The sequence below is a fragment of the Ochlerotatus camptorhynchus genome, unplaced genomic scaffold (genome assembly GCF_037179485.1).
Source record: "Ochlerotatus camptorhynchus isolate MF236.1 unplaced genomic scaffold, CSIRO-AGI_Acam_v1.1 ptg000257l, whole genome shotgun sequence".
Classification (NCBI taxonomy): domain Eukaryota; kingdom Metazoa; phylum Arthropoda; class Insecta; order Diptera; family Culicidae; genus Ochlerotatus; species Ochlerotatus camptorhynchus.
In genome coordinates, this window is record NW_027040747.1 from 1,413,434 (window position 1) to 1,422,551 (window position 9,118).

The following is a 9,118-nucleotide window of genomic DNA, read 5'->3' on the forward strand; positions in this document are numbered from 1 at the left end:
TTTAGGTGCTTCGGTCAGGGCCATGTGGCCCGTGACTGTAAGAACACCGACAGGAGCAAGTTTTGCAGATGGTGCGGCTCGGAGGGCCATAAGGCGCGAGGTTGCCAAAAGCCGCCGAGGTGCACTATATGCGCGGAGAAAGGGAATACCCCTACCAACCACATGGCAGGTGGCCCACGCTGCCCGGGGTCCAAGAGCAATGCTGCTAAGGCAAAGAGCAATGCTCAGCTATGTTCGAGGTAGCGCAGTTGAACCTGAACCACTGTTCGGCTGCCCAGCAACTGCTGTGGCAATCGGCAGTGGAATGGGGAGCGGACCCAAGTAACCATAGGCACGTTATTTCGCCTTTTTGGCTATATACAGCTGAACAACGGCTATACCAGTGTTTGTAAGTTCTGATGAGGCCCGTATATAGCCAAAATGGCGAAATAAGGTGCCTATGGTTACTTGGGGATGTCGCAATCATCTCTGACCCGTACCGCGTCCCAACCGGCAACGGGAATTGGGTCACGGACGCGTCGGGGATGGCGGCGATATGCACGATGGGGAGCTTCCCCATTCAGGAGGTAGTCGTGTCCAACTCGAGCGAGGGATTCGTGATCGCCAGGGTTAATGGAGTATACTTAAGTAGCTGCTATGCTCCGCCCAGGTGGTCTATCGAGCAATTCTCGCAGATGGTGGACAGACTGACTGCGGTACTTGTCGGCCTAAGACCGGTGGTCATTGCGGGCGACTTTAACGCATGGGCGGTAGAGTGGGGTAGCCACCACACCAACCAGAGAGGATGCATCCTACTGGAGGCAATGGCCAAGCTGGACGTTGTACTATCCAACACCGGCTCGGTCAGTACCTACAGAAGGAATGGTGCAGAATCCGTCATCGACGTGACATACTGCAGCCCGAGTTTGGAGGGCAACCTACACTGAAGGGTCGATGAGGGTTACACTCATAGTGACCATCAGGCGATTCGGTACAGTGTGCGGCCAGGTGAGAGGCGAGTGGCAGGAGGAAATTCTTCCTGCGCTCGAGGCTGGCGGACGTCGTTCTTCGAGGAGGAGGTCTTCGGCGAAGCACTGAGGCGGGAGCGAATAACCCCGGATCTGACGGGGGAAGAACTGGTAGCAGCACTGACAAGGGCGTGCGATACAACCATGCCTAGGAGAGCCTATCCCAGGCATGGCCATAGACCGGTGTACTGGTGGAGCGAGTCGATTGCTATCCTCAGGGCGTCTTGCCTCCAGGCGAGAAGGAGGATGCAACAAGCTTGTACGACTGAATCTCGGGAGGAACGCCGCGTCGCTCTCCGAGCGGCTAAGGCAGCCCTCAATAAAGAGATCGCCAGACGCAAGCACGCGTGCTTTGACAGCCTATGCCAAAGCGCCAACACGAACCCATGGGGGGATGCTTACAAAGTGGTCATGGCAAAGACCCGCGGCGTGACGGCACCCCCGAAGAGATCACCAGCGGTACTGGCTCCGATCTTTGGGTTCCTGTTCCCGCGTAGGGACGTAGACTCCTGGCCGCGGATCCCAGGCGCGGATCAGGGAGAAGTGTCTAGAGTGACGAACAGTGAACTTGGCGGTATTGCCAGGTCGCTGGTGGTGGGCAAGGCCCCGGGCCCAGATGGGATCCCGGTGGTGGCTCTGAGGGCGGCCGTTGCGGAAAATCCAGACATGTTCCGTTCTGTTTTTCAGACTTGTCTGGACGTAGGCGTCTTCCCAGACGCGTGGAAGCGGCAGAAGCTGGTGCTGCTTCCGAAGCCAGGAAAACCCCCTGGGGACCCGTCAGCATACAGACCCATCTGTTTGCTGGACACCACTGGGAAACTGCTTGAGAGGGTCATCCTCAACAGGCTGTCGGCCTACACCGAAGGTGTAGACGGCCTGTCAAGCAGCCAGTACGGGTTCCGAAAGGGCAGATCCACGGTGGACGCCATCCGCGACGTCATCCAGACGGCTGAGGTGGTCCATCGGAAACGAAGGGGCATTCGCTACTGCGCGGTGCTAACCTTAGACGTGAAGAACGCGTTCAACAGCGCGTGCTGGGGGGTGATAGCCCGCTCGCTACACCAGCTCCAAATTCCCGGAGGGCTGTATAAGATTCTGGAAAACTACTTCCAGAATCGTGTGTTGACGTACGACACAGAAGATGGCGAAAAATGCGTTAGAGTCACCGCAGGTGTGCCACAAGGCTCCATCCTGGGCCCGGTGTTATGGAACGTCATGTACGATGGACTGTTGAGGATAAAATTCCCGGTAGGCGTGAAAATTGTAGGTTTTGCCGACAATGTCACGCTGGTAGTCTGCGGGGAATCCCTCGAGGAGGTAGAGCTGACAGCGGCCCACTGCGTCAGGCTTGTGGAGGAATGGATGAGAACCAGGAAACTGGAGCTCGCCCATCACAAGATGGAAGTGGTCGTAGTCACCATCGCATGTCAGTACAGCATGCGACGTTGACAGTCGGCGGAAGCACAATTAGGTCTGTGCGCTCTCTAAAACTCTTGGGGGTCATGCTCGACGATAAGCTCAGCTTCGGCTGCCACGTTGATTACGCCTGCAAGAGAGCGTCTATGGCTGTGGGGGCATTATCCCGTATGATGTCAAACAGCTCGGCAGTGAATGCCAGTAAGCGGTGGGCAGGGCATGTTGCAAGAATGCCGGACAACAACCCTGCAAAGTTGGTGTTCGCTACTGATCCGGTAGGCACAAGAAGGCGTGGAGCACAGAGAGCACGATGGGCGGAGCAGGTAGAGCGTGATATAGCGAGCATTAGGCATGACCGAAGATGGAGAGCGGCAGCCGCAAACCGAGTATTGTGGCGTACTATTGTTGATTATGTCTTATCTTAAAAGTGATGTTGTACAAATAAATGTATGTACCGTTCCGATTCAAATTTCGCACGATTCAAATTTCGGACACTTTCATTTTTAATTAAATATTACATCCAGTTAGAAACAAAGTAATAATGTTAGATGATCGTGGAGGGCACTAGTCAAAAAAATTTAAAATTTACAAGATATGTGGATCATATTCGACCGAGATAATCAACTTTTAAAAGTGTCCAAAATTTGAATCGGCACGGTATGTATGTTGCTAGAAATCACCTAGGCATAGGTTGCCAAAACAGTTTGTTTTGAATCCGCTCCTCTCTTATACAAGACCTTCTCTATTTTTTCCCATAGAGGACGGTTTTCAACCATGAAAATAATGTTTTTAAATTTTATACTTCTTCTTTTTCCTCTTCAAAATCTCGATCAAAACTGCCAGAATTCACAAAAAAAAAAAATACCAATAAACGGTAAACAATTTTTCCGAAGGCTTGGCAAAATTTTACAGTTGTGGTAAATTTTGCTTTACCGACGGCAATTGAATGTTCTACCGAGATGCTTGTCAAAAGCTCGGCTGTTAGATTCTGTGTACTTTTTCTAAATTTGGAGGCGAACCAGCCCAAGGCTGAAAGCCTCCCTAATAAAGTTAAATAATAATAATACTTTTTCTAAGTGTGTATGAACTAAAGTGGCGGATAGCTGCCATGTTTGCTAATATATATTTTTCAAAATGAAGCACCCTAAACGTATTACGCCTTAATGAAAAGAGTCGCACGAATATTGCCTCTTCAATGAAAAGATGCTGTGAACTTTGCTAATTATGAAAGCCGATGTAATTTGAAGAGCCTATAATTACTGAGCATTTGCCGTTCTTTCTATAAAGCTATCTTTAGTGTCGATCTTTTACGATCAGGTATGGATTGTATTCCACTATTGCTACAACTGAATATATAGGGCGGATAAATGTGCGTTCCCACTCTTTTTTCATGTTGCGGTACGGAGCTGGTATGTACAGTAGGGTGGGTTGACTTTACAGCCCCCTGTTCCCCATTGCTCTTTCATTGCATATTGAGATCCCCAGAAACTGTGCAAAATTTAATCGAATTTGGTTATAATCTAGGTTTGCTTGAGAATTTTAAATATTGTATGGGAAACGGAACGATCCTATTAATTTGCTTAGCAAAAATCCAAACATTGCTCGTATTTGAAGCTACTATACAAAACAATTTTGTGGAAGACTGCAAATCGATTTGATATTTGTAACAAAAGTTACTAATCTTTTACTTTAGACCAAGTGTTCCACATGTATCTACAAGCTCATAAATATGCCTGTAGGTAAGCGTGGTCTGAACTAACACTCCAAACACGTCCGGTAAAATGTGTAAAGGCAAATTGGCAATGTTTGAAGAATCATTGCGTAGCAATTTATTAATAGATTTTAAATCGATTGATACTGTATAAAATTTAATATTTAAAGTATGTAGTTTTAGTTTAAAATGGTGTCAATAGATTTGAAATTCATCAATAAATGACTGAGCCATAATTTTTCAAACATTGAATGTTTTTCGTTACACATTTTACCGGAGGCATCGTGTTCGGAGTGTTAATATAATCACCCATATTCTTGCTTTCGTTCGAACCGTATTTTTCATACAAAAATACTTTCTTTTGTATGGAAAATGCGATTCGAACAAAAACGAGAAACGAGGCAGTCTCCGAAAAGTTGTTCTGCATAGTATTTGCTATCTATGTCCGAGATTTGGTGAAATTTGAGCTATATTTGCATTTTTGACAAGCAAATGAATTGGTTCGTTTCGTTTCCCATACAACTTTTAAGATTCTCCCGCTAATCTAGATCATAACCGAATTCGTTCAAATTTGGCACCGTTGTTGGGGACCTCAATACACATAGGGGCAAGAGCAATAGGGATGTGATCCACCATATAAACTTGACCCACCTTGATGTACACATTTTAAAATCAAACTTTACTGAAATAACACTTGATTTATTTATTTTTCTAGTTGTATCGTTCAGAACATGTTTTACAATTAATACACTTTTGCCTTCATTACTTGCTACCTAGATTACGTTAAATTTGTCATTATTAGTAAAAAGAATATGTACGTCACTTGGTATTATAAAACGTATGTACGATTTGATGTAGTCGAAGCACCCAAATCAATCCAAATTCAACTTTCGGAAGCTGCCATCTACTCCAAACCCGGTGTCATGTTCAACGTCCTGCTTCTGCAATGGTTTGCACATGGTTTGATCGATTTCCGTCGTGCTCTGCTCGTATATCACATCCCTATAGCGAGCTAACCGTTTCCGCAGTTGATCCTTCAACTCATCCAGGGTAAACCTTCCTCGGGCGTCGTACTCTTTCGGCAGAACCGTTGCGTCGTAGCACTTTGTGTACTCATCAAACGATTTGTGGAACTGGGAAAATTCATCAGAGGTCAAATCAACTTAATCACACTCCTCGATCATCACACTTACATGGGTACGACTTTTCTGCTTCGCGTTGAAGAAACTTATTATGAGCTCCGCAAATGACACTGCATACTTGGGAATGTTTACCAAATGAATGCCCTTGATGCGCATGGGTGTCGTATTTATCATATAGCTCACGTACCTGTGCAAATCGGTTACAGGCCATTGGGCAATATGAGCCATCGTGAATCCCTCCATATCGAACACTGCCGATCCGCCGGCAATCTGCATCTCGGCTTCCTCCTGGTAGCTATCCAGTATCATCGTCCAAAATCTCACGAAGTGTTGGTTGCTGTACTTCTTTGGGTCAAAGTACCCTATTTTGACTAACGTCAGAAGCTTTCCGTTCGGATCGTACCCAAGCGGAAGAATTGGCCCCGCGTCGATTACATCACTGACCCACGGCTCGGAGGTGTCCAATTTACCGAACCATCGAGGAATCGACTGTCGCATGACAAGATAGCGTTCCAGATTCTCGCACGTGGTCACGTGGCCATACTTTCGCACGCGCAGAAACTTCAACAGGAATCCTGCATCCGTTCGGCAGGACTTGATGGCAGGATGTTTGGCTATCCAGTCCCTCAGTTGAGCGAGCGCCTGCTCCTTGACCTGTGGCGTTTCCCGAAGCTCGTCAAGGGCGATAGCTCGGTATATGTCCTGCAGGTTGTCCACACTGGACGCGGTATCATCGTACTGGGAAGGGTTTCTAACGAGACTCGGTGCGGGCAGCATCACGTCGGATTGAAATGAGAATGGGAAGTGATTGTGTTTTACGATGTTGTAAAATGTAAAGCTCATTTCGGATACGAGCTTTTTCAATTGCATTGTCCAGAGCAACAATCTGTATTATGATTAGCATGTTAATCGGTTCTGAGCTTACTTGGGAGGGTCATCGCATGTCTGTTAAAATATTCTAACTACACAGTATCTGGAGCATCTGTTTGGATCATTGTTTTGAATTTATAGTGAGTTAATAAATTATGTCATACCGACAGTCACGCATCTACTTTGATTAATTTGTTCATCATTCAAAATCATCCAGCTTGAATGTTCTCATACCATTTGTCATTTCAATTCGACGTGATGCTGCCGGCACCGAGTCTTGTTAAAAATCCTTCCCAGTACGACGATACTGCGTCCGATGTGGTCAACCTGCCGGACATATACCGAGCCATTGCCCTTGAGGAGCTGCGGGAAACGCCACAAATCAAAGAGCAAGCTCTTGCCCAACTGAGGGACTGGATAGCCAAGCATCCCGCCATCAAGTCCTGCCGAACGGATGCACGATTCCTGTTGAAGTTTCTTCGCGTGCGAAAGTACAACCATGTGACCGCGTGCGAGAATCTGGAACGGTACCTTGCCTTGCGACAATCGATTCCTCGATGGTTCGTGAAGTTGGACACCTTCGAGCCGTGGATCAGTGATGTGATCGAAGCGAGACCGGTTCTTCCACTTGGATACGACCAAAGTGGGAAGTTTGTGTTGCTAGCGAAGTTTGGAAACTTCGACCCGAAGAAGTACACCGATGAACACGGGATTAGACTTTGGACGATGGTTTATGACAGCTATCAGGAGGAAGCCGAAGTCCAGATTGCCGGTACATCTGTGGTGTTTGATATGAAGGGGTTTACGATGGCAAACTTGGCCCAATGGCCTGTAAACGATTTGAAAAAGTATTTAGATTTCTCACTGAAAACGTTACCCATCCGTTTGAAAGCGATTCACGTGGTAAATGTTCCCAAGTACGTGGTGTCGTTTATTGAGGTCATAATAAGTTTCTTCAACGCGAAGCAGAAAAGTCGTACCCATGTAAGTGTGATGATCGAGGAGTGTGATTAAGTTGATTTGACCTCTGATGAATTTTCCCAGTTCCACAAATCGTTTGATGAGTACACAAAGTGCAACGACGCAACGGTTCTGCCGAAAGAGTACGACGCCCGAGGAAGATTTACCCTGGAAGAGTTGAAGGATCAGCTGCGGAAACGGTTTGCTCGCTACAGAGATGTGATACACGCGCAGAGCACGATGGAAATCGATCGATCCATGTGTAAGTTCTTGCGCAAGCAGATTAGTGAAGATGCGGATGATTTCGGTGCTGAGGGAAGTTTTAGAAAGATGAATTTGGATTAGTTTTTTTTTTTTTATAAAAAATGCGATAGGGTTGATAAATGTCTAACATGGTTGGGGTCTGTTCACAAATTACCTATCACAAATGGAAGAGGGGGAAGGAAAAGAAGCGTTACAATTTATTACATATTATTGAATGGGGGAGAGGGTGGTGTAGCATGTCTGGTTAAGATAAATGTAGAAAATTTGAACTAATAGAACATTTTGGCATTCGTTTTTTAACCACAAAATCTATTTCAGTGTATAAAGGGGAAATGGCTCTTATGTTGGCGTACACTCAAAATAATCGACACGTTATTGTTACGTGAAAAATCACGTGGAGTCTCTCTTTTCACTTTTATGTTAAATTTATGTGACACAAGTAGAGTCTACGTGATACCCCATATGATCAACGGGAATTCCTTTTCTATTCACTAGGTTTTTTTTTTAATGGAACGCACGTGATTTGCACATACAATTCTATGTGCTCGGAGACGAGCCAGCCAACGGCTGAAAGTCTCCTTAATAAAGATATAAAAAAAAAATTCTATGTGCATGTGCAATCATCCTAAATAATTTTCACATATGAAAATGAGTGCCTCTCTCATGATGGTACAAAATATGGTGGAATTGCAAGTTGCATGTTTACATGCCAGTTAAAATCTTGAGGCTTATTTTCGTGAGACAATTTCGTGTTGTAAGTATAATGGCTGAATATTTTGTCACAGATAAATTGTATGGTGAAAATAATTTGTAACATGTTTCTTTGTTTTAGACTGACGACAAGGAGTACCATGGAATGAAATGCGAGTTAAATGCCTTTGTATCATATGCGTCCCATATCCTTCCCGAGTCCAGTTTCGCTCGAATTAATTTCTTCTTCTGTGTGTGTATATCTACCACAGTAAAGATACAATGGTCAAGAAATACTGTATGTTCTTTTTTCATTTGAAATCAAGAAAAACATTTAATTTAATCCGGAATAAAAATTATTGAAAACCACCATGAATTTCACCGAAAGAATCACATAGCTTCTACATGATAATCCCGTGACCATCTCGCTCACTGAAATGAGTGAGCGCATATAAAATCACGTAACACTTACATGAAAAGTGCGATAATTATTTTGAGTGTAATAGGATGCTTTGTTGATTGTTCATTAACTCTTGATTGCTTGTAATACTTATGAATATTTTAGGTGGACAAAAAGGCGAGCTAAGAGGTGGACGCCTGAGCTTTTCCACATTTATATCGCTGTGAAGCAACTGTAAACTCTACACAGTTCGAAAAAGTAGTGTAAATTTCTGTTCAGTATGATGCACATAAATGGAGCGTCACATATCATATAAGTTTACATTATATATCGTGTAAAGTTCAGAGACATTTCATGCAATGTAGCAAATATTGTATACAAAAGCCCATTGTTGTAAACAACATTGTTTACAAGTTGCTCGGTTGCGTGAAATGAAATACAAGTTTACGTGTATGAATGTTTACATCACTATTAAAATTCAGAATTTTTATCTGTGTAGAGGGAATTTATATCTGTAACTGAAACCAGTTCGATTTTGTTTGCCAACCTGGTTAAAATGTCATATTTAATTATCTTAAAGATAAATCGTCCAGCTCAAACCTTTGTAGGGGTAAGAGTTGGGACCACCCTCATCATCATCATCATCATCATCATCATC

The 9,118-nt window shown here is 44.6% G+C and overlaps 2 protein-coding genes across 2 annotated transcripts; one reads left to right on the plus strand and one right to left on the minus strand.

The window, feature by feature from the left end:
- Positions 1-4,882: 4,882 nt before the first annotated feature.
- Positions 4,883-6,053, minus strand: LOC135705114 (alpha-tocopherol transfer protein-like). The gene is made up of 2 exons (XM_065226688.1): positions 5,328-6,053; positions 4,883-5,267 (listed from the first exon to the last, which is right to left on the minus strand). Exons 1-2 carry the CDS (start codon positions 6,051-6,053, stop codon positions 5,007-5,009), a joined length of 987 nt encoding a protein of 328 aa, XP_065082760.1. The 3' UTR covers positions 4,883-5,006.
- A 351-nt stretch (positions 6,054-6,404) lies between these two features.
- Positions 6,405-7,451, plus strand: LOC135705115 (retinaldehyde-binding protein 1-like). The gene is made up of 2 exons (XM_065226689.1): positions 6,405-7,130; positions 7,191-7,451. Exons 1-2 carry the CDS (start codon positions 6,405-6,407, stop codon positions 7,449-7,451), a joined length of 987 nt encoding a protein of 328 aa, XP_065082761.1.
- Positions 7,452-9,118: the final 1,667 nt, after the last annotated feature.

Excerpts from the sequence above, each read along its gene's own strand:
- LOC135705114 (XM_065226688.1), bottom strand. The coding sequence starts at position 6,053 with ATGCTGCCCGCACCGAGTCTCGTTAGAAACCCTTCCCAGTACGATGAT. Across the intron at positions 5,268-5,327 it reads AGCAGAAAAGTCGTACCCAT|TTCCACAAATCGTTTGATGA; the intron begins GTAAGTGTGATG and ends GAATTTTCCCAG.
- LOC135705115 (XM_065226689.1), top strand. The coding sequence starts at position 6,405 with ATGCTGCCGGCACCGAGTCTTGTTAAAAATCCTTCCCAGTACGACGAT. Across the intron at positions 7,131-7,190 it reads AGCAGAAAAGTCGTACCCAT|TTCCACAAATCGTTTGATGA; the intron begins GTAAGTGTGATG and ends GAATTTTCCCAG.